General features: G+C 36.2%; 1 protein-coding gene across 3 annotated transcripts in view; it reads right to left on the bottom strand.

The window, feature by feature from the left end:
• Positions 1-2,397: 2,397 nt before the first annotated feature.
• Positions 2,398-26,416, bottom strand: part of CEP170 (centrosomal protein 170) — a 114,508-nt gene continuing 90,489 nt past the window's right edge. For 2 of the 3 annotated variants that reach the window (XM_067293350.1, XM_067293352.1), the window contains 7 exons: positions 23,509-23,743; positions 18,707-18,884; positions 17,091-17,258; positions 16,712-16,800; positions 8,412-8,505; positions 6,065-6,116; positions 2,398-4,740 (listed from right to left, as the gene is read on the bottom strand). In XM_067293350.1, coding sequence (XP_067149451.1) covers positions 4,454-4,740; positions 6,065-6,116; positions 8,412-8,505; positions 16,712-16,800; positions 17,091-17,258; positions 18,707-18,884; positions 23,509-23,743 — 1,103 coding nt within the window. In that variant the 3' untranslated portion in view covers positions 2,398-4,453. The remainder of the gene's footprint in view (positions 4,741-6,064; positions 6,117-8,411; positions 8,506-16,711; positions 16,801-17,090; positions 17,259-18,706; positions 18,885-23,508; positions 23,744-26,416) is intronic. The other variant, XM_067293351.1, reaches the window with a different exon arrangement.

The raw sequence follows: 26,416 nt of genomic DNA, 5'->3' as shown, positions 1-26,416 counted from the left end.
TTCCTATTTTAATGCAGTCTCCAAAAGCAGGGCATTTTGTAATTCCCTCAGTCATTTTAAGAGCTCTGTTTCTTCACATAGGAACATTAACAACCTTCAAAAAATTAGTAACTGGGAGCAAAATTGTTAGCCGGGTTTATTTTTTTCTGGCTCCTCATTCACTATTTTGAGCTTATCCAATAACATGCAGCTCTGATCTTGTTGGAGCAGCTAAAGACCAAGATATTTGAGCATAGGTTTACAGTTATCTACTCCTGCTTTATTTTCAGGGCTGCATAATCTTGCTTACTAATGACATCTTTTCCTCTAGAAATTTATGAACAGTGAGAAGAGAACCTGAAAAGGACCTGCCTTGTTCCCTATCTATTTCTCTCCTGGCTCTCACTTGCAAGACTAGCACTGGGTCAGGCTTACCAAGTTGAAAGAAAAATGGTTTTTAAAAGCTTACCAAGATAGTGCAGCTTGAAATGTTTGGCATTAGGCAATTGTCCTTGGGCAATATTGCCAAGACCAGTATTGTCTGCTGTGTTTAGTATTGAGCAAGCATGACTGAACTACCAAGACTATAACTGTGCTGACGTTTATAAATGTGATGTACTTTAAGTCAAAGATAACGTTCTCCTGCTTTGTTAAATATGATTAGTCAACAAAATGAAGTTAAGCAACTTCTATGCTGAAAGGATCAGGGACAAAGTTTCTTCCCTGGAATTTTCTTCAGATACAAGAGATTTGGTGGTATAAAATCTTTTTCCTTGATACTTATTGGCTTCATTTTACTTTACATTTGCTTTCACAGAATACTTTATGGATGCATGCATACCCTTAGCTTTTCATGGCTGCATGTCAAAGCAGTAGTTGTAGATGCCTCTGTGCTTGAAATATTACCAGCCAAAATTACAAAGGCCTTCAAACATTACCTGACTGAATTTTAATCTTTGGTACACAGAAGCATTCTCTTCTGAGACTGAAGGACCAATTACTTTGGGAATGAAGCATATGCTGTAGTGAAACACCACCGTACTGTCATCAGGCCAGGTACACAAGTCACACTCAACTTTGTTTCTGTATGCTACAACTAGATGTGACAGTCCTTGGAAGTATTAGGCGGGTGTATAAATAGAGCAGTGCATGTAGGCAAGGGAGGAATTAACAGCAGTGATCAGGAACGGCCTGAACGCCCTGTCCCCTGTGCTGCTGCATGCCAGCTGCTGCTGCTGCAGCCCTGTGTGCTTGTACCCAAAGGAAGCAGAGGACTGAGTTGATCTGGGTGGATTTCACAAGTACTTCTGGAGAACATCTCTGCACAACCTTTGCTCAAAGTATGATGGATAGATGAAAATATTGAGTGGAAAGAAATTTCAAAATGTCACACTATGGCTTACACAAAGGGGGTTCTGCACATTAGGACATTAGCCCAAAAGTGCATTCCTCTTCCCCCTACAAAGATAGAGGGATACTGGCAACAAGTGAGGAAAAGTGGTGGAATCTAAAAATCCTGAGCACGTGCAAAGCCCTTTTAATTTGTTCATGCCTTTGACTAAACCAAACTGGCATCTGTGAGCATTAATAAAACCCTCCTGCCCTTCTAGGGCTGAGTGCAATTAGGCGCTACTGTGTGCCACCAGTACAGACTTATGCCATCAGACTGGGGATAAAAAGGAAAAATGGGTGCACAGAAGCGAGATCACAGCTGGCTGCTCCTTGCCATTTGCTGCACTGCCAAGTCAGAGCAAAGCTCGAGATGCTCTGTTGCAGCCAGCCATGTGGTGTTGCTGCTCCGTGCTGCTGCTGAGAGCCAAGGGAACTTCTGCTTATTTTGGTGTTCACAGATAAGGTTGAAACATGCAAGGTGGGAATGATTCTTTGAACTTAGTATTAAACTCAGTTCTGTTCTCGCAGGAAACTAATTACAGAATAGGAAATTTAGTGTCTTGCAGGAAAGTACACATGAAGTCCAAGGTGGGACAAACAAAGCTCCAATCTGGAACCAAATTAGAATGTTCAATTAGGATTTCCAATATATGAAGCATGAGTAAAGCAGTCTGGAAACCATCTACTGTTGCATCTAGCAGGTATATTAAAACTCACTTATTTTCATTCCACAAAGGGGAAACTGTCACTACGTGGTGACTGGCACAATGCACCATTTTTGCCTCTAAGTTTTGCACAGGGAAATCAATTCAAAGGAGGAAAAGGAAAGTGAGGAAAAGGAAAGTACAGGAAAGTGAGCCAACAGTATCAGCACAAAATAAATGAAGCAGAAGTAGCAATAATAAACACCTTTTCTCCTGAAAAAGTTGTGTGAAAATGCCATTTCCTATTTCAGTAAAGGTAAGTTAGAATACAGAAAGACTATGTGAACTTTCCAGTTCTGAATTACTTATTCACACATTTTCAAAGTTCCAGAAACACTTTATTTAAAAATGGAGTTGTAAATGCATATAACAAAATAACATACATAATAAATGTAACAAAAATAAATAAGGAGAACATGTCCATACAAAATAAGAACATAGTAATGCAAAATGCTTATTACAGAACATAAAGGTATAAACGCCTGAAAGAACACAAATAGGATCTTGCACGAAGAGCCTGAACCTTTAACCCTTCCTAACCATTTCCTACTTTTACTTAAGTCTGCAGAAAAATTATGTTCCCAAGCATTAAACAAAAGAAGGAATTATGGTGATGGTTTGGTACACTCCGTTTTCAATACCTAGCGCTAGTTTCAATTTATTTTTGCCCTTCTGCCTCTTCTAAAACCTTTCTTATAGCCTCTGTAAATTAGTGTCATTCAGGCTTCCACAGTTAGCTGGAGTATATTGAGTCATACAAGAAGGCTGTTTGCTTTTAATTTTTTTTAAAGAAAATATGAAATCCATTATACAACAGATTAGTGGTTTTGTTTTTACATCTCTACAAAAAAGTTTTTGCATTTTTATTAACTGGTCCAACTTTTACTGACTTCTGAAAGCCTGTACAATTTAAAAGTGTACAGAAAGTAGTTTTTTTTAAACAAATCATAAAGGATTATTGCTGAAATATTAAAGACCATTTCATAAAAGCTGCAAAACTGTATCTTTAACCTTAATATATAGAGACCGATGCAAACATAGGAAAATTCCAGTCTATTAATTACATTTAACAGAAATAACATTCCTCCAAATTACAGTGTTCTGGAAATACAAAGTAATTTACTTTTATTTTTATTATTATTTCCAAATGTTAAGTTACTGGGACAACTTATAAGGAAAATAGGCTTATATAGGAAACTTTAAATAGACTTGCTTGTCAGTGGTATAAGCAAAATGTCTATGTTAGCAGTTTTCTTCCAGAATCCTTTTAAATATGTAAGACAGACAGGTTTACTAGCAAGACTACAGGAGAATATACAGAAGCAAATCATTTGCTCAGGAGTGCGTCTATTGATCAAGCAAATTATGACAACTCTATTTCCAAGTCCCCTAAAGAAAATTTTACATCTCATGATCATTCCAAGGAATAGTAATTTCTTTCATAAGCTTATGTTGCATTTGAATTGGTGAGAGCCCATTTGCCTCCATATGCTTTTTAATGTCCCACATTGCTGTATGTTTAAATCTGTTTTTTCTAGTTTCAACAAACATTTGGACAGAAATGAAATATGAAATACTTCTACTTTCATTAACATCAAAAAGACATTTGAACAAGGTCAAAAAGTGCCAAATAGTCCTTTCAGAAAGTGGATTAAAACACTGCAATGTTAATACAAGTACAGTATTATCAGTTTTCTATGTACACCAAAACACTGTTTGCTGCTTAATATCGATATGTTCACCTACCACTCCCAGCAAATCTTAGTGCAAACATAATATGTGAACTTTTTAAACCCCAAGACAATTTACGCAGCAACAAGGTTATATAAATCACAGAACTGTTTGAGGTTTTCAGTACAGAAGAAAGAATGCTTTGTGAAATGTCTTACCTTTTTGCAGTAATGTGTCGTTGTAGTCAAAGATAATGTTTCCTATATAAATCATCTCATTCAGAATCAAAATGTAACTGTTCAACAGTTCTGTATAAACTTGAGTGGAGGAGATCCATTCATAGAGCAGCTTGGCAAAGAGATTTGGGGTTTCAGTAACATTAAATGTTAGACTGCTTGCATGGCTTTTAAAAAGAAATAAATCTCTTAAGGGAAAACTGCTGATAATAATAATTCTTTTGCAAAGCACACAACCACAAAGGGCAAACCTGTCACAATCTGCTTTTCTACACTGGTATCTATGCTTATCTTTATGATTTGAAAAGGATTTGTGTGACAATCAAAGCATCACAGTTAAAGAAAACTGGTTTAACAAAACAACTGCTGTTCGACCGAGCCTTTTTTTTTTTATTTATAAAACCAATATTATGATTTTTCATTTATTTCTAAACATTTCACATGAAAGGAATTTGTATCAACACCAAGATGTCATTCACGCAGAGTGGCATCTTCCTCTTCGCCATCTGGGTTAAACCTATTGAAGTGTATGCTGAAGTCAGACTCGGATTCAGCATGGTCAAATTCAGCTGGGGCCGGGAGGGCGGCAGTTCGAAGAGCTCGAGCTTCCGGCTGGCAGTTTGCTTGCACTGGAGAGCGGGTACTGTGGGAACCAGGACTGGCCTTTGGCTTCGCCTGAGCTGGTAGGATGGGGCTGGCGAATCCCAAGCTGCTCAGAGCATCCAGGGTACCATCAGGGTCAATCATAGCATTAATCACTAATCAGTCAAGGAAAGATGAAAGGGATGGGGGAGAAGCCATAAAATTATGATTTTCTGCACAAGAAAATATCTTTTCATATTAAACAAACTTACCACACTAAACTTACATTAAACTACACTAACATACATTCTTATCAATTCCCATTAGAAGGCTTCTGATTACTGAAATAATCATGTTAATTTTTCTTTGAACACTAGTATAAAAGTGCACAAGAAAATGATTTGGTCTCTTTCTCTGGGCCTTGTTTCTTAGTTGTGTAGTCTAAACAACATAATCTGCAACAAATTAACATTTTTTGATTAGAGCTGAGCATGAAACAAATAGATTTGTCCATAAAGGTGGCTAATGATGCCTCCTGAAATATTTTAAAACATGTATTAATATGTGATTAAAGCTGAATATCAGAAATAACAAATATAGGAAATTTACAACACAATTATGATTATACATAAACATCGACCACTTATGAATTCCACCCCTCCAAATTGAACTATAAACTAAGTATAAACAATAGACAAATAAGGTTGTAACTTTTTAAAATAAATTCAGTTTTTAAGCTGATTTTGATAAAAGGAATAGTGGTCTAAATAGCACACTTTATAAGCACAACAGGTTCCTCTCCATTATACACCTAGATTAGTTTTTGCATGTGAAAAGCAAAGAAATAAACCTTTATATTTATAGGCTGTGGCATCCACAATTGCAAAGAATGGATTCAGTAATGTGAAGTAAAGATGTCAATGCTTAATTCTAAACTTTCATTTTAACATGTCAGATATAGCTTTTTACAGATTTCCCAGTAATTATGGTCCTAGAGCATTCCTTATACTGAATTGTCCTACAAATGAAGGTATTACTGATTTGGAAAGACTAATTATTTTATATAGCCTAATCTCACTAGGATACTCTTATCACCCAATCTTCAAAATTTACCCACAAAAATATTTATAGTAAGAATGTTTCTCAAATAATTCTTTTGGGATTCTCTGAACTGTTGTTTCATATAAAAATATATCATTGTCACTCTTCTGTTTTAAAATATTCAGTGACATTTCTTTACATAGATGTGTCAGCAATTATATGATGTTAATATATGTAACTGATATTGTGATGATAATTTAATAAAATGTGACATTTTTATTTGTTTCACACTGTATGTATATATATGTACATATGTATGTGCATATATGTATATATAAAAGTATATGTGTATATATGTATGTGTGTGTGGATACACACACATATATATACACACACATGTATATAAAGGAAATTGGAAGCAGACAATAACAAAAGAGAAAAATAAAAAAGTATCTATACCTTGCAGCTGTTTCTCAACTCGTTTCAGTTCCTGTAAGATTGATGAAATTTCCTAGAAAAGAAACAAATATTCAAATGCTCAAGGACATGTCTCATTAAGAAAAAGGAGATTCGAACTACCTATCAGAGTAAATAATCCCTCACTGGTCCCAGGCAGCAGTGCTTCAGGCTGCACAGCTGTGGATCTCTCAAAAACCCAAGAGCTCTTCCTGACCAGCTGTTTGCCCAAATCAACAAAATCTCACTCTGTCCCTTGCACAGCTGCCTACACTACCTATCCTCAAGCACAGATTTACAGACATCACTGTTCTGTAGAAATGAGGCAAAGTGATAGCAAACCTTTATAGGAAAGTTACAGGATAAACCCAATGTTAATGGGGTAGACAGGGTGATACATAATCTTGTTCATATGCAAGTCAGAATAGTTAGTAAGATGCTCTCACTGGGATTTTGTCTGCAGCCATGGGCATGGGGCCCATGGGACCCTGTACAGAAGGGATGGCGAGTCCTCAGTGCTCATTTGCTTTACAGATTTGCCCCTTGGGTGCTGCATGACTTGCTAACACAGACAGCCACAGTGAGTCAGTCAGAAGCACAACAATCATTAAATGTACCATGTCTTAAATTATAAATATGTTAATCCTACTGCTGCAGAATGCTACATTGAAGAATACTGTTAACCCTACTACTAAAGAGAGCTGTCAGTGGCTTTTATGGGTCTTTAAAAGCTGAGAATTTTCAAAGAAAGAAACTGACTTCAGAAACCCACTGAAGGACTTCTCTGCTAACAAATTTGATGTACGGATTTTTGCGGGTGGCCCAGAGATTGATAGTCTTGGATTTTACAAAGTCATTATCTTCGAGCAGATTTCACATCTAAGCTGGACATAAATGTATCAAGGACAAAACAAACATCAGTTACAATCATCCTCTGGTAAATAAGTATAAATAAGTACAAATAAGCACTGCTTTGATACTGGATTTGAACAATATATTGCTGTGAAAACTAAGTAGAAACTTGAAAGTGAGTGGTCAGACCAAAAAATGATACACTTCCAAATAACATGAGATTCTTTAATGCACTGAAAAAAAGAGGAATAATTAATTTGTAAAACACTGAAGTTAGGAACAAATATACAACACATCTTTGTTTTTTTATGAATGCCTTAAAACAATTACATATTCATGAAGTTTCAAATGTAAACCACTAAACTCTCTTATTCTGGATATGGATAGAATAAGAGAAACTTCTTATGTTATCGTATTTCTAACATTAGAAACTTCCATGAATAACTTGCTGAATTAAACTAAAAAAAATCTGCCAGGGTACCTATTAAGTTATAACACTGAGTTAGTAATGATTGGTTTAAAAAAAAAAAAAAAAAAAATCTGCAGAAATTACAGGCCAAGTTTTTAACACTTTGAGGGAAAAACAACCTGGATGCATATTATGCTGTAATTGCTCACAATTATGTAACAGAGAAGTGCTGGTCAGTTCAAGGCAAGAGGAAACATGTTCATATTCTGCTTCTGTAGCAGCCAAATATCAAGACTGTGAGGAGGAGTCTCCTCTCCTACCTTTTCCTCAGAGAAGAAAGCTGCCTCCACAAGTTTATATCGCTAACAGCATATACTCTACACAGGGTAAGACAGATTCTCACATGCAAAGATGAAATACCGTTCTTCAAGCCCTACACCCCTCTGTGCTCAGAAGCAGAGTACAAGTGTCCTAGGAAAGAACGTGTGCACTCCATTCCCTCGCACTATCACACCGCCTGCTTGTGCGAGGGCCCCAGTTCAGCAGGGGTAGACGACTCCAGTAACCCACTTAGCTATGACTGGGGCACTGGGGTTAGCACTTCAACACAAAATTAACATGATTATAGTTTTGAGGAGTGCTTTTATTGCAATATAGCTACAGATTCTTTTCATTCACACACACCAAAATATAACTGTTTCTTTAAATATTAATAATCAGTTGCTAAGTTAGCCCTAAGACTGTAAAATAAGTTTATTTATAAACAATCCAACATTCAAATTCGAATCGTTGCTACCTTATGTTTAATTAAAGTGACTTATGGAGTCTATATTTGTTTGTTTATGCTTTTAAATTATTCTTTATGTGAGGAATAATTCCCCCACACAATTACTTGAGACTGTTTATATATAAGAAAGTAAGGCTTACTAATTATTAAACAACATTAGGTTTATTCTTGAAATAAACTAAGTAAAACTTTTTAAAAATTTTGTATTTACATAATTGAAAATAACACATTCTTCTGCTGATTATTTGGATATTAGATGAGAAAGATGCTCATCCCACCCCAGAAAATGTAATGGTTCATACCATGCTTGATGTTTTCACAATAGGAACTTCACTTTCAGCTCGCAACTTGTTTTCAATTTCTTCCCAGTTTCTGTCTTTGTCCTTAAATAATATTCTATATGAAAGAAATGCAAGAATAGTATATTTAAAATAGACAAAAAATAAACAAATTATGACTTAAAGATCAGATACATGACACAAGAAAACAGCCTAGGGAACACTGAATAAAACTGAAATCTGAAATATGGAAAACTGACAGAATCCAAATATACAGTTTAGATTTTCAGGGAAGCATACAGAGTTTCAGCAATATCATTCTTATTAACAATAAAATGGTAAGTCATATAGCTAAATACTTGTATGTGGTGTTGAAAAGACACACCTCAGATTCTTTCCTGCAGCTGAGACAAATTTTTTTAATCCAGCTATTTTATAGTAGTCAGAGAGTTCCCTATTACGACTGCATTTTGCAACATTTGCAAAATATAAGAGAAAAATTAACACTATTTGTTTTTTCTATTAATGAAAAATAAAATAATTTAGGAAGTTAAATAAAAATACATTTCATAGAAGACAATTTTTTCTAAAGCTTGAAAACCTTCAAAGCACAAACTACATATACACGGTTTAGTAATACAAGTATCTTCTGTTTAGAGAAGTCACTTCTGTTATTTGTAAAACCCCAAAGCATACTATGAGCTTCCCAGTTTTTTTATGTTTTGTTTCCTTGCTGTGATAAATAATTTTAATTTGCCATATCATATACGTCATTTAAGTTGTCTATATTTACACACACACACACAAAAAATCTATCTATGCATATTTAAGGTCTGGGTATTCATTTTTATGAGTAAGTGACACTATGGAGACATAGGGAGTATATTTCAAATCTTCTACTTCTCTAATTGCTATAGTTAGACACTAACCTTAGTTGGAAATGTAACTGTAGCAACCATTAATGGTATTTCAGAGTTAAAAGCAGAAAAATAGCCACAATAAGAGTGCTAAGCAAAAAAATCAATTTAGAAACATGAGCAAGAAATTGCATATTTTCAAGAGGTTACTAGTGTAGGTATAATTCAGAGGAACTCGTAATTTTTTAAAGGTGGAAATCCTTGATACATTGCATCTCAGCACCTAAAAGACTAAGGATTTCAAAGAAGGCTAGGAGACTTAATACTGCAGTTCCGTTAATCTTAGTCCGTCTATGGAAAATCCCACTCTCAATTACTATCTTGTCAAGAAAGTCTACTTATTCAAAGCTTGTATGCTGCCACCTCAGTATACAGATGCCCATGGGCAGTACGCCATCCAGAATCTGCTTTAACTGCTCTTCTGTCTTCTCTTCACTCACAGTCGCTTCAGTATCAAAACTGTAGTATGGTTTTGGTCAGACATTTCAGTGAGAGGAGGCATTACTTAAATGACATAATGTAATGGTATCAAGGCACATGACTACTTCTACAAGTGACTTAAGAGTATTAATATATAAACTACAGAAAGAGTAAGCATTAATACAGGCTGCTTTTTGGGGACGGAAAAAATTATTTAAAAGTAATCAAAGCCACAGTATAGAAAATATGAAACTCTTTTGAAAGAGTTTATGATCTCAAGAAGTGAAATCATCTTGTTACAAACTTGATCATCAGAGAGCTGGCAAGATTGCATGCGTGTTCTGAAAGGGAGCACAAAAACTTGCAAAGCGATAAAACTGCAAACCTGAATACCAGAAAGTCTGACTACTGGAAACGTTTGGAGTCAGTATACAGAAAATCGTATGTAGTTACCCTTTCTGTACTTTAATAGCATTTAAATCACTCTGGAAATCAGTAAGAACATAGAACATAAGGCTTTATTTAGCAGAAAACTTTAGCATCACTAATTCAGAAACTATTGTGACACTGCTTGTTTTTTTCATTTACGTTCTTATTCATTTTACATTAAAATACTTCCACGATTAGGTATGTGATTAAGGTGCTTGCTTGTGCATGTGGTAGATTCAGCCTTCCTTTCTTTTAGAGATAATGCTATTATTTCTCTTTCACAACTTGAAAGTTTTCCATTTCAGAGGTCTTTTTATTTAAAATGTTTTGAGAGAAAAACAGAAAACTGTAATTTAAAAATGGTCATTATTATCACTATAAAGTGAACAGGCCCATTTGTTTTTGGTATAATTTTAGAAAGACTATTGCCTTTTTACAACAATTTCTTCAGTTCCTCGTTTAATACATTTTAACCTTCTGGAGGTCTACATCGCTATTTCCTTTCACAGAATCACAGAATCGCTGAGGTTGGAAGGGACCTCTGGAGATCATCTAGTCCAACCCCCCTGCTCAAGCAGGGTCACCTAGAGCACATTGCACAGGATTGCATCCAGGCGCATTTTGAATATCTCCAGAGAAGGAGACTCCACAACCTCTCTGGGCAACCTCTTCCAGTGCTCTGTCACCCTCACAGTGAAAAAGTATTTCCTCATGTTCAAATGGAAGCGTCTGTGTTTCAGTTTGTGCCCGCTGCCTTGCGTCCTGTCGCTCGGCACCACTGAAAAGAGTCTGCCTCCATCCTCTCAGCACCCTACCTTCAGATACTTGTACACGTTGATAAGATCTCCTCTCAGCCTTCTCTTCTCCAGCCTAAACAGGCCCAGCTCTCTCAGCCTTTCCTCATAAGAGAGATGCTCCAGTCCCCTAACCATCTTTGTAGCCCTTCGCTGCACTTGCTCCAGTAGTGCCACATCCCTCTTGTACTGGGGAGCCCAGAACTGGACGCAGTACTCCAGATGTGGCCTCACCAGGGCTGAGGAGAGGGGGAGGATCACCTCCCTCCACCTGCTGGCAACACTCTTCCTGATGCACCCCAGGATACCATTGGCCTTCTTGGCCACAAGGGCACATTGCTGCCTCATGCTTAACTTGGTGTCCACCAGCACTCCCAGGTCCTTCTCTGCAGAGCTGCTTTCCAGCAGGTCAACCCCCAGCCTGTACTGCTGCATGGGGTTATTCCTCCCCAGGTGCAGGACCCTGCACTTGCCTTTGTTGAACTTCATGAGGTTCCCCTCTGCCCACCTCTCCAGCCTGTCCAGGTCTCTCTGAATGGCAGCACAGCCCTCTGGCGTATCAGCCACTCCTCCCAGTTTTGTATCGTCAGCAAACTTGCTGAGGGGGCACTCTGTGCCTTCATCCAGGTCATTGATGAAGAAGTTGAACAAGACTGGACCCAGGACTGACCCCTGGGGGACACCGCTAGCTACAGGCCTCCAACTAGACTCTGTGCCACTGATCACAACCCTCTGAGCTCTGCCATTCAGCAGTTCTCAATCCACCTCACTGTCCACTCATCTAACCCACACTTCCTGAGCTTGTCTCTGAGGATGTTATGGGAGACAGTGTCGAAAGCCTTGCTGAAGTCAAGGTAGACAACATCCACTGCTCTCCCCTCATCTACCCAGCCAGTCATTCCATCATAGAAGGCTATCAGACTGGTTAGGCATGATTTGCCCTTGGTGAAGCCATGCTGACTACTCCTGATCACCTTCTTTTCCTCCACATGCTTGGAGATGGCCTCCAGGATGAGCTGCTCTTCTTCCTTCTTAACATATTCTTTATATTAAAAGAATATATTTAGATGTGCCTACCTTCTTCTACTCTTACTTTTCCAGTCTTCCTTTCTGGGACAAATTTTCCTAAACATTATTTGATTGTGTGCAGTCCTCATCTTTCTTTTTACACTTTGCAGGTCGTACAGGAAACAGGAGAGACTGACAAGCTGGTACCCACACTGACTCGCTTGCTTTGCCTAAATTTTGCCAGGCTGAAAAGGTACTTGCCTGCTACAAGGCAAGGCAATAATACCACAGTCATGTTGTACAGCACTGATAAAATCACGTAAGTCTGCTCTCTATGAAACCTACTTACCTCTTCCCTCTACAATCTCTGAAAAGTCCTGCAAGCTCATTACAACGTATAAAGACAGAAAAACAGACAAACTGGATATACAGTCTAGTGGTGGTGAAGCCACCATTAGAGTTTGTTAGCAAAGATTTGGTTGTATGATACATGACGGGAAAGTTGCAGTAATTTTTAAATATAATGTAGTTTTCTATACAGTACTGGATGAGAATCTAAGTGAATACACACAGCAATGAAAAAAGATACATTATAAAGAAGCAACTTAGCAATACCCAAGCTACAACCATATCCTGAAGAAAAGAATATACAAAGGTGTTGGTGAAAGAAAAGAATCAGGCACTTGAATCTGATTCAAGCTGGACACCATGCCAGACTTGGAACAGAACAGCCTGGCCCATGCTCAAAGAATCTAACAGAGAAATACAGCGTCAAAAAGCTTCTCTCAATCCTATTTCTTAATCACATTAAGAAAATATATAAGGTAAGAATGACAATGAAACTCAGTGGAATTCAGACATTATCTGGAATGAGAAACCAAGAAATGGCAGCTCTAATCAAGCAGGGGAAGGAACAAGTCAAGCAAAAGGATATGCATTTCCTTCGCTTCTCAGATCTATTTATTTTCATTTTTCTTTTCAGCTCATTTTAATTTCTGGTAGATCTTCTGGTCAAGAATGACTAAAAATACTTATGTCCTTAATATTTTAGCCAAAGCAAAACTGATCTTTTTAGTAAAGTTAGCTATTGCAACTAAAATATTAGAGAAAGAATAGTGTTCACATTTACAGGAAGCATGTCTTTTTCCATTTGGCCTCAGCTAGAAGAGACATAATTTTTTTAATGTGTAAGACGCAATTTGTAAAAACTGTAATTGCCCTATACTGCCTCTATTTTTTGACAGAAATTTACGTGTGTAAACAATTAAATTTTAGGCAGGACTTTTAAAAGCACAAAACACAGTCAAGCACACAACTATTAATGGCACCTTTGAAAATTTCTCCTCCCCTTTTAAGTTCAAGTACTCTCTGGAGGAAAGGCAGCTGGCAAAACTGCCAGCTTGACAAGTCTTGATTGAATCTCATCACATCTGCCGTGGGCAGAAATTTCAATTTGCTTAGCTCCAGTGAAATGAGCAGAAGTATACCAGTCAATGGAACTTATCTTTAGAAATTTTACCTTAGCTTTGTTTTGATGTACGTAGGTCCTTGTTCCCTTATATGTTCCCTAAAAACCAATTCTTGACTACTGCTATTTTTCTAATTTAAAATACCAATAATATTACAAATAATTTCATATTATTCAAATCCATTTAAAGTAGCACGACTGCAAAACTACATCCTTTTCCATTTTATTATTAACAAGGAAATGTTGATCACGCCTCTGAGGAAAATGCTAAAGCATTACTTACTAATGAAAGTCTTCCCATTATATTTTTATGGATTTATCCATTTAAAGTAAGCAAGTGGAATTGCATATGATATTTATAGGTATGCTTATACTACTACATTAATTATAATGTAGCTGACCAACCTCTTATAAACTCAGAAAACTAAATAGAAAAATATAAGCCTTGATTTTATAGTTACCTGCTTTCCTCAGAAAGAATTTACATGCATAAATTTGTTTTAAATAACTGCACTGAAATCACAGGTTTTTTTTATTTTAAATAAACTGCAGCAGTGCTGGCAATACATTTACAGATCACGAAGTGTCCAACTGACAAGAAAAATCAGGACAAAAACCCCCCAGAGTATCAAACACTGAACTATATACTGCTTTTGAGGCACTTTAAGATACGTATCATCCTAGAAATCCACCACAAGTAAGTCAATCAATAAGCAAGATTCTTGTTCCACTGATGCAGCTTTAACAGGAAAAAAAACTCCTAGTAAGCAGAGTTCCACATGGACTTCACAGTATTTTCTATAGAATTATGCTCAAAACTATGCTGAATTAAATTTGTGATTTTGTGATTAATGTCACATATCTAAGATTTCAATATCTGACACTTCCTAGACAAACTGATCAATTACAGAAGTAATATTTTATCCCAGTCTAAAAATTACACACAAAATTCTGTCAAATGACTTCCTTATTTTTAATGTACTCTGTTTTTAAATAACTAACTGAAGAAGATATGAAGCAGGACATGTGAATTATACAACCCTGAACTTTGTATTTGAAATTTCCACTTCCTCCTGTCAACCAAAGTGGTCAGTCCTCACAGGGCTGCACATTCACTCATTCAAGTTAAATGCAGCTGTTGCTAGAGAAACAAGTTGTTATTTTTGACATGTCTATACTTCCTGTCAGCTGCTATAATATTTAATGAAGGGATCTATCTAAACATGTGAGCTTACAGTATAGAATATAGCACAAGAGAATGAAGGCCCAGGAGATACAGAGCATTTGTAACACAAAATAGAGTGTTACATAAATACATAAATTTGTAACCATTATCAGAAAGAAAAAGTTTCAATAAAAAGTATGATTGCAGCATATAAAATTCCCAGCACAGACCAGAACTATCTCAGTTCACAGTAAAAGCAAAACAAAACTGGAAAAAGACACCTCTTTTCCCCCTTCTTCTTCCCCACCCCCAAAAGCCCCACCACACCTAAAAAAACCCCAACACCCCAAAAACCCAAAAAACAAACAAAAAAACCCTCATGACTTGTATTGTAAAGAGCTTACCATACAGGTAATGCTGTGTCATGAGGATTGCATGGGTGAAAACAAGAAAATATCTGTTTGAAAGTTTAACAAGGAGGTCAACTGTTATTGAAGGAAATTTGAGGGCAAAAGCTGTGAATAAGAGGTTTAACAGTGAGGGCGGGATAGACCACAAGTGATGTTGAAAACAAAGTCCAGAAACGTATCATTTGATTTGAGATGGAACACTGAATGACTGAAGGGGTGCAAGGAAGAGGGTGAAATATTTGGTCTATGGAAATGAACTCTGTGCAGAATTCTGGACAGATATAAGCAGGGCAGAATAGCAGCTGGAAACAACAGAAAAAAAGAAAGTTGTACAAATTGAACTCAAACTGTGTGGATGAAAAAGCTTTATCACAGAATATCAAAGAACAGTTAAACACAAATACATCTAGATGCAGATGTGTCTGTGTAATAATGGCAAATTAACTCTAAGCTTTGGCAAAGGCAATGCCAAATACTGATGAAAATTAGTGGAAGACAGTATATATGCTGGAGTGAATATGAAAACCCGGCTTGATAGCAGTCAGCACATTTACCAGAATTTAAGACAATAGTGCTGGCTGCTATCATACTGCTTTACAAACATAATTGTTCCATGAAGCTGAAATACAAAATTCCATCGTTAAAAAGCATCGAACAATTCTAGTTGTTTTATTTACTGCAGCCATTTCAAAATTTTCTCATCTGATTACTATGCTAGTAGCTTCTCAAGGTAATCATGGTGATAGACGTCCCAATTAAACAGAAATGCCATGTTCTACAAAGGTGAAAAAAGCATTGTGTGAAATTGCAAAGAAGCTGTAAAGCTTCATATAGATGGAAAGATTTTATCACCAGTAGGAATTACTGCAATCGTCTAGTTACACCTTCTGAAGACATGAAAGAGGAATTTTATGTACTACAGCTGCAGTCTTTCAAGATGATAACTTAAGCTGCTGCAGCTTGTTTTATAAATGGAGTTATATTCCTGGGGCTTACTGACATCTTCGGAACAACAGAACTACTGTCGTAAATGTGTGTGAGCAGAGGACAAAAAAGGGGTAATGGAATTACATGGGTGATACTAACTACCTTGATTTTTGTTGCATGGAATTTTGTTATGAAATCTTAACATATCTTTAAGAATTTTTTTCCCACCTTTGACATGAAATAACAGTGAAGCAAGACTTTTCCAAGACCACTGCCTTACCACATTGTCTAATTGACTGTCTCCAGAACAAGTTCTTTTTCAGAAGGATTTATTGAAACTGCTCTCCCATTTGCTTTTTCTTCCTAAAATGGGTGATCCCTAGACCAGCTTGGCAACTATGCAGGGTCCAGTTTTACAGCTCAGCAACATTTTAATCCTGTCTTTTAAGAAAGGGAGTTCTAGGAGACTTGCATAGAGGCAGTGTAGATTTTGCACAGCGTTTGTTTGTGTTGAACCAGTGCTGGACTATGATGGATATTGCTCTGTCCATGCAAACATTGTTGATATTTATCTTCATATAATGTGAAACACACACAAACAATAATGGAATAATTATTCACCCCAAATCTTTTTGAACACTAAAAAAGCCATAGTGAACATTGCTTTTTTTAAAACAAAAATTGCTACCAATACATTTATTTGCTCTACCTGTATTATATACGTAACTGCAACAAGTAGGAATGTCGATGAGAGCAGAACAGTAATTACAATAATAAAAAACGCACCTGATTTTGCCAGCTGTTTTGTCTATGGATTGTCTTATCTTGCGAGAAAATTGGAAGACTGAGGACAACAGCAAGCTGTCCCCCATAACCTGCAATAAGTTTTTATGGGAATTAGATACAAACAATTACGTAAGTTTTGAAATAAAGATTTTTTTTTTAAGTTAAAAAAATTATACTTGTGTTCTAGTCAGTATCCTATACAAACAAACCATATTTGAACATTTTACAAACTAAATAATACAGGAATAATTTTTTCTGGTATTACTGCCACCTGCTACAGGTAGCAAAGAAAGGATTGTGTCTGGAATATTAAATGGGGAGACAATTTTAAAAGCTCAAAACGGACAAGTTACTATAGAAAAACAAGTTGTGTACTCACTTCATCTCTGCTCCAAGTTCTTCTCCGGGTAATTGGTGGGGGATCAAGGGCATCTGTTAGCTGAGGTCTAGCATCAGTAGGCCGACCATTCCCCTCAGGTGGTTTGGCATGCACTAGTGGAGGGATTTTTCTAAAATTGAGACTTTCATCAAACACACGGTCAACCAACTGGGGGGAAAAGAAAGATGCAGTTTATGAAACCTACTGGATATATGCACGATCGGACTAATATTTTTCCATCTGAAACAGATTACAGGAACCCTTTCAAACAAAAATCACTCTGTTGGTCTTGTATGCTGTCAAATAATGCAACTCCTATGTAGCAATCCCTTGTAAAAATGAATAGCTTTTTTTCAAATACCAGACACACATGGCAACAGAAATTAGACTACCTCACAGAAATTTTGCTTATGCACACGTAGCATGTTAGTTACCTATAAACTGGTATTGGATAATTTATTCCTTTGATTAATGGAACATATCTGTGAAATTAAGTACAGTAATACCATAGTTTAACTTTATCCAAACAAGTTAGTTGTACTGTTACAGAAACACCTATACCTACATGAAGGAGATACTGCCACCTGCAGTAGTATGTATGCACTGTACAATATTTTTTTAAAGAAGAAAATGAATTTAGTAATATATGTCAGCGTGATCTAACTGGATCTGAGAAAATGCACACTTCTACTTGCTGAAGTTTAGCCATGAGTCTTTAAGAATTAAAAAAAAAAAAAAGATCTAGGTGGGTGTAGTTATAATTTTACTGGGTACACACCTCACTGATTTCTTGCCACTGTTTATATCTTTTTTTCCACAGAAAATGACAGTCTTATACTAAACACAGTCAACTAATGTATTAACCAAACCTTATGTACACAAAAATGAGTAAACATATTTTGAAAGTAGTACTATGAGGGAAAAAATACATTCACGACAAATTAGGATGAATTGTAATATGGTAGAAAGAGATGATTTAAATTCAGATCAACATATCAGATTAAAATATTTACCAGCATTAGACCTGTGATGGTTACTAGAACAAGTTAGTCAATATATTCATACAACAGCACACCAGAGAAAGTCAAAGAAAATAAGAACTAATAGAAGCACAGGGCAAACTTATTTCAAGGCAGTTTTTGATAATGTTATTAGGAAAGAAAATGTAAAGGTATTGTTAATGCTGCCTAAGTATTTCAGTGTTCAGAAGAAGAAACTTTTATGTCACCTGTGAAAAGAGGGGCTTTTCTGTTTGTAATAGCTATGCAAAGTATTATATGTACACATCTGTATATATTTATGCATACACACTAGTATCTTTAAATGCACTTAGATACTACCAAGTGGTATCTAAGGCTATGGACAAGCAAGAAACAAATAGCTTTCTTGTCCTATGTTTTGTGGAAAAAAAAGAGACAGACAGAGAGTATGCATTTGGGTGATCTTTTTGACAATCTGTGCTCATAGACTCATTTCTGGGTTGCTTATTTGTTAAAATGTAAAGGAATTTTAAATCAAAAGAGAATGTAGAGATCATGCATATAGGTTGGGTGGAAATAACTAAAAAAAGGCTATGCAAAATGCTAAAAGCAAAAGAAATAAAGAAAAGAAAGAACCTTATGCATTTCTCCATGAAGATCTCCTACCTCTTCTCTAGTGTCTATGGCAGAGCCAGGGGTGGTGGCAGCAGTGCTTACTGTGGTACTGGGGGCAGTGCCTGAAGAAGTCACTGAATCTATCTCTCCTGCTACATCGTTGATTTCCCGTGCGATGAGAGCCAGATCTTGACTGATCCTAGTAATAAAGACAGTGTTACATTCCCCCCCGCAAATACTTCCAGAGCAGTAGAGTCCAACCTGCAGCCTTTGAGCTTCTAGGTTCTAGCTCTTGATAACTGTGCTATGATAATGTATATATCATTATAAGCTGAAAATCTGTTTACAAAACCACAGACAGCAAATTTTTAACTGAAGCTTTTAATCCCATGTCTCTCTAGAGGAAGAAGGTAAAAGACACCGAGTCTTGAAAGACAGAGCTTCCTTGTTTTCTTTCTAGTATTCCCAACAGAGGTATGTGCAACACGGGCAGGAAGTGCCCGTGGAAATACTGTGAACATACTGCACAGATGATCTGAGTGTATGCAGTGAAGCTGACACGTCCAGAATATCTTTGATTTAATACAGATATGCTACACCACAGTTTGCCTACCTGCAGGTCTGAAATTCCAGACAAATACTCTAATGCTCAAATTTAATCAAGGCAAGTTTTCCTGTTAGAAAAACAGAACATGCCTGCGAAAATCTGGATATGATAGCACAAGTACATCTCACTTCCCAACCGAAGACTCCTATGACTAACTACTCTTTGAAGTGCTCTGAACTGCTGCCTGCCTTTGAAGTTGCTGCACAGCAGCTTTTCCTTTTCTCCTGATGCATGGCATTACAAAATAACTCTGCTCAATCTTCTGCTTAGCAGCAGGCAAGCACAGGAAGGGAGCTTGCCTACCTCTGCCTGTGCCACTCCTCTCCAGGGCACCCCAAGAGAGGGGAAAAAAAGCAGAGGTATGAAAAGGGAATGCTTGGTGGACTGCTCTGAGTTCTAGGTCTTCCAAACTGCTGCTCTAAGCTGGAGATTTGGGGTGCTATAGTTAGTGGTGGGTTCTTAGCCTTTGAGCTACTACTATACCCACCACTAACTATAGCACCCCGAATCTCCAGCTTAGAGCAGCAGTTTGGAAGACCTAGAACTCAGAGCAGTCCACCAAGCATTCCCTTTTCATACCTCTGGCTGAGAGGAATGAAGGCAAAAAAGTCAACTGTGCTAATGTGGTACACTCTAAAACTCCACGAATGGATGCAGTCACCCTTTCAGTGGAAGGACTTGCGCAGCAAGGCTACATGTGGTGCTGGCTGCTGCTTGTTAAGGGGTGAGGCTCCCTCCTACTATTTTGAAATTGCCTTTGTCTTTAGGCCAAAATGAGTGGATGCCACTGGTCTAGAGAGAGAGTTTAAGACTGAGAGTCAAATTTATACTAGAAAGACGAAGACAAAACATAATCATAGAAATTTTCAGTCAAATTCCAACACTGGATTTTGTGGCTAAGCATTAGCAATCTGATAAAGCACAACCTAGTGTGGCATGAACAAACATACAATTGGAGTAAGGCTGTGGGATCAATATGCTGCAATTACCTGTAACCACTCAAGACATTATTTCTGAATTCACACAATGAAAGACTGGAACAGTAAAGTAAAAACCAAGTTAATTATTTATAGATTATTTATAAAGTATGTTACGTGCCTACTACTACATTAACAAATTAAATCTAATTGCTACATCTTTTGGGTCAATTTTTATGTCTGTTTCATGTTCTTATATATGTGCACCATTAAATCTCCAAGGTTTGAGCTACTGTTCTGGGTTAAAGAGAAACTAGAGCAACTACTTTCTTCTTTTCAGACAACCACATCAATTTTTAAAGACAGAGAATAAAAGGTATGCTATGAAATGCTTGAACTTCTGGGACAAGTTTTGGTATTTAATGAATAGTTATGAAGAAAAAAAAGGATAGGAAATTGCTATTATCAGCAATTCCTCCACAAGACAAGTGTCATTAAACACTACAACCAAAAGTAGTACAAATCAACTAAGATCTAGTTCTCCAAAGAAATCAGTAATGTTTCAACATGTGACAGCCACTTCAACTGAGTTCTTACCCGACAATCAAAATTCCATAAAATTTCAGGTGTCTACATAAAAAAGAATTCAAATGAATCCTGAAAATTTCATAATAAACAATTCTAACATGGATGGCAAGCAATTAATTTCTTAGACAAACATCATGGTCAAGCACTAGTCATGTGACCAAATCTGAAATTAGTTTCAGTATGATAGTAACCTACAGTCAATACTCAAGTGAGATTCTTTGCAAAGAAATACTCTGTAGAGAAACAATTTAGAGCACTACATAAAATACATGGCAAAAAAAGAAAATCATGAAACCAGCTGAGAGCTGTGCTTGACTCTTCATAAATGAGGCGTTCAAATCATTTTGCATAACTAATAGAAAACAAGAGTATTCCATAAACATAAGGAGTATGTTTTGTATAACCAAGGATAAGAGCACCTGGCTTCATATGGGGACACCGTGACCAACAGTTCAACAGCCTGGCACTCTAACTCTTACTTACCTCTAGTGAAAGAATACCTGCAGTATTGGCAAAAAAACACAGTAAAATAGTAATACTCCTAATATACATCTGTACTAGCACTTAACTGCTAGATTTCTAATAACATATTTATGCGTAGTCTACTATTTCATGCTTCCTCAATGGAGTAAGTTAATTTTGTAATGATAGTTTGAAAAACTCATATACAATATGATCTTATTTTATTACAACAGAGAAAAATTGCAGTCACCCTGTCCAAAGTATTAAAACTGGAGTCTAATGCTCGAGTTGCTACTTCAATCTATTTAGCAGAATAGAGATGCGAAACTCCTATTATTCTGAGCGTGTACATTCCCTTCAAGCCAAATTTGCTTGTTTCATTAGTTTTTTAAATATCTTTTTCAAATTTTCAATTCAGTGAGTGTTTGTCAATTGTTCAAGTCTGTGAAAAGCACAAACTGGGTCAATCTTTGAAGATCAGTTTAATTACAATATGATGGTAACACAGACAAAACGAAATGTTTCTGTCATATAATCTAAACACTTTTTTCAAACGCTCATTGGTTCTATGAAATACTTAACTTTGCACCTGTCTAATCTGATCTGTTATTCAATTAAAAAAAAAATGAACAGATTTTAATGAGATCATATGAATCCATCTGAACTTTTTTGGTTTTTTATTTTTGCAGGGACATTTCTGCAAGCATGACTGATGACTAGCAAGCATAAATAAATAAGGAAGGGAAATGGAATAATAAAAGAATATACTTGCAGAACTAAAGAAAGCTAACTATTCCACTTCTCACCAGGTGTCACTTTCATATCCCATCATAACGTAGTAACACCAATTACTGTTATCATCCATTCATTTCCACACTTAAAAACACACTTGGTTGCACATTCTAGTAGAGTAACTGCAAATTCAAATAAAAAAACCAAACCTCCCTGACTTCTGCAAGAACTGAATATTCCTTATATACATATGTGTGTGTGCACACATACAAATATATATAATATTACACACACACACATATATAAAGGAATATATGATGTTAAAGTACTTATATTCATTTATGTTCATATAGGTACATTATGACCTAAGCTACAATAAGGAAATCATAGCTTTGAATTCTGTTTTTCACATTTCTGGTTTTAAGCACATCATTCTTGCATTAAATTGATTAAAAATCTGAATTCTCCCATGAGTTTTCTGTATAAGGACAAAATGTACATATCAGAGAGATATGTGTGTGAGATGTGTGAGAGATATGTCTAACCACATTTGGCCATGTTATACGTCTTTGCAAAAATCATAGCCTTACTAGGAATACTGAAGCTAAATTATCTGCAGATTCCATTTGTACTGGCCACTAGATATCCCTATCATTTTAGGATTTTCTTACAATTATACCTCTGTGTTTGCTGTGACCTCTGCCAAGGTTGGGAACTGAAAGTTGGGGACACTTTTTTTTCTTTTTTTTTTTTTGCTTTTGTTATCTTAATACCTGTTGATCTAAACAGAATTGAAGGGACTCTGATTTACACAGTTTTATTTATTTAGTGTAAGCTATTTGAAGTGATCACTACCTGGGTATTGCATGATATGAGAATAATCAGTTACTAGAATGCAGAACTGACTACCTTTATCATGGTTCACTTGAAGTGCAGTGCTATTAGCAATAACAGAGAAATTGCTATACTAACCTCAGGCACTAGCAACAATAGAAATTACTTTTTGATGAATACATATGACTTAAATTAGAAAATACCTAACATGAAGTAATGTCTAAATAAACTAAAAATTAAAGCAAGAACATGGTCTTTCACATTGCCAAAACCACTCCTCTCTCAATCACCTATGCATTGATCTGAAATTTTACCTCAATATCAATAGAAAGCTAGTACAAAACCAAATACACTTCTGACTCGAGAAACAGACTGTTAGAGACTAAGAGTTCTACACAAAGTACATCTGTAAGTCCCACTAATGCAACTAGCAGTTCCTACTCTGGGATCTAGCTATCGTAAATCAGCCATGACTATCATCTTCCATTAGAAAAAAAAAACATGCTGGTAACATGAGTGCTCTGTCTGTCAGTCTCTCATAAGAAGAAATTAAAATTAGCCATTCAGCTAGCGAATGGAAGCTCTAGGTAGAGTGATATAGAAAAGCCATCAGCTCACTTTCCCACATACACCTAGCTGGATACAAATCTTTGATATTTTAGACGCACTCCCTTAAAACCAACCTTGCTATTTCTTCGCGATGAGCAGTCCAGTCGCGAATGTAGTCTTCCTGTTCCTTTATTCTGTGCTTGAATGTATTGCTACTTTGAGCTGCTGTCCCAGTGCTCTGCAGTCGTGTGGTTTTCAGGGCTGGAGAAGTACGTAGACGGGTATGTTTAGGGGAATTACGGTTTGATCCAAATTCATCTTCTGAGGTGGAAGCATAATCTGTAGGAAAGCGCCTCCATCTTGCACTTACTAAATTAGTTTAATTATTAAAAAAAAATTATTATTGCATCTTTTATAAGAAATAACAAAGTTATTATTTCAGTAACACCACAGAAATACACAACTATTCATTATCAATCCCCAGATACCTTACAGATGTTTTGACTACATCTTAAAAAGAAAGCTACAAAACTTGTGTTAAATAATAAATATTGATTAATAAAACATAAAACGGATGCTCTTTGTATAATGATGAGTGAAAAATGATGTAAAAGTCAGTAATTGTATATAAGCTCAGGCAAACTGTATTTACAAAACAAGGGCCCAATTCATTAACATTTAAATATATAGTCAGGTTGCACTTTTTCTGCAGATTTTTTCCCAAGTTAAATTCCAGGTTTGAGTGATACACACAAAACTGAAAAGACATGAAGGAAGGATTAAGCTGGCACCAATCCCTGGACACATGATTACATAAAGAAAGCATAAAACTCCTAGAGGGTACATTAAGTATTTAGTACAGGAAAAAGTAATTACTATTGTGTTGCAAAAATGAGAAGCACACCTACAGAAACAACATCTTCAGTGCAAAAAGCATATGTTCTCATATACAGCGAATAAAAATCATAAAGCATATACAGCCATGCTGCTGAAGACGGACTGAAGTATAAGAGAACTGGAACAAAGTAGGAGGCTCTCTTCTCCATACGAATTACTAAAGACTAGGAAATGTGTTTTAGAAATGCTGTCTTCAAACATTCCCAGTGGGATTAGACATCATTAGGTGTAAAGGAGTGCTCATCACTACAATCTGCTAAATATTTGCCAAACTCAGTTATTCATCAGGCTCTAGACTTACTGCAGACATTTTAAAAATTGTGTGTTCACCTCTTGGTAGTTGTTGTTTTTACTACATGAGTAAGAAAAACACAAGCAGTAATAATGATTCCTCCTGAACCATTTTTAAAAACATTACAAATGAAATTTATATCAATGCAAATTTAGGTAACAAAAACTGAAAGTAATTTTTAGTTGAGAAAAGATTTATATAATGCACTGAAATATTACAATATGTAGAACATAACATTGGTGTATAAGCTTACATCCCTTCCCTCATATAAATAATGCTTTTTTAATTGCTGAAAACAAAAATATGCTTATGCAATTTTTTGGGGTTTAAATGTGAGCCTAATTTGAAGTATGTGGGCTTCAAATCATGTCCAATTCTACTAACAATTTTTCAATAATCTAACTTTAGTGAAGAAAATCAAAATGTCTCTCCAGTCACTTACTGTTCTCTTTTAGAGGTTTCAAACTTGTTTTGATCATAGGGAAGTAGAACATAAGCAGAAAAAGCACATTTCCCCACCAATAGCATGCAAGCAATGTGTGACCGAAGTCTAAAGTACTTTATGAGTTGGGCCCACAGTTTATCACCACTTTTTGTTAAAATTCTTTGTTCCAATTCCAATTAACAATCAAAGCAATTATAAAGTTCATCTTAAAATCTCTCATGTGAGCTAGTCCAGCAACTCAACACTGTACAATGAGCATATGTAGTCATATATTTAAAAACTAAAGATTGAATGAGAAGTGAAATATCAGAAACAGATTTGATTTCTAGTACTCTACCACTGTAAGTTTCAACAGCAGGATCTGGGTCTGGGAGAAGCTTGGATTTCTCTGTGTACAAAATAGTGTTTTATCATGTTAATTCTTATTAAAACATTCAGATTTGAAATATTTGCTTAATTAAAATCTATTGCTGAGATTAGTGTTAAACCCTCTCTTCCATACAGTATTCCCACTTCTTGGGAAAAGATTCTTAAATTACACATTCATTCAAAACCAATGAATTTTGCAAAAGCTTAAACATTTCAGAGAGAATCTATCTACATGAAATGACATCAATAACAACTAACCACACAGCGCCATAAAACCTCTCTCCATTTTTAAGACCGTTAAAATTTTACAGCACCTTAGAATGGTGTTTGCTTACATGTTAAAAACAGGTTTCTAATTAACATGGGGGGAAAAAAATATTATAGACTGAACAGTAAAAATCTTGAAGTTGTATGATTCATGACAAGCAATAACCAAGCATGCTTTGCATTCAGCTAGCTATATATTTGCACATTTAAGCTTTTAAGACAAGTTCTGAATTATGCAGCCCACAAATGTGATTGTAGCTTATGCAGATTTCTGAAAGCTATCTACCAATCAGCTACCTGGGACACCAAAGCCTTGGAATATTGGAACCTATGGCCAGAAAATCCTCCCAAATCCTGGCACCTAAACTGGCAACTAGTCTGCTTGAAGTACAATGTGTTGACAACTTAAGGTAGCAAGTGTAGTGATTCGCTCATGATATCTCACTTTTAAGATTTCAGGACAGACTTTACTAAGCATATCCTTTATAAAATACTCTACTTTCATTGATGCATTGCTTTCTCAAGCTTCATACATTTCAAGGATCCTGAAATTTTGTGCTCCATATTGCAATAATACTAAAGATCAACTAGTAAGGATGGTTTTCTCTCCATGCTCAAACCCTTGTGATCTTTCAGAGATACCTTGATAGCTTCTATCAACCTATCTGCTACGTATTTGCAATGACAACCAGGTCAGCAAGCCAGCAGAGCTGCTGAACGCATGTCAACTAGTTGCTTAACAGGTTCTCTCTGCTCTGAATTAATGCTTACT

This window comes from Apteryx mantelli, chromosome 3 (genome assembly GCF_036417845.1).
Source record: "Apteryx mantelli isolate bAptMan1 chromosome 3, bAptMan1.hap1, whole genome shotgun sequence".
Lineage (NCBI taxonomy): Eukaryota > Metazoa > Chordata > Aves > Apterygiformes > Apterygidae > Apteryx > Apteryx mantelli.
This window is presented reverse-complemented; position numbering and strand designations above follow the sequence as displayed.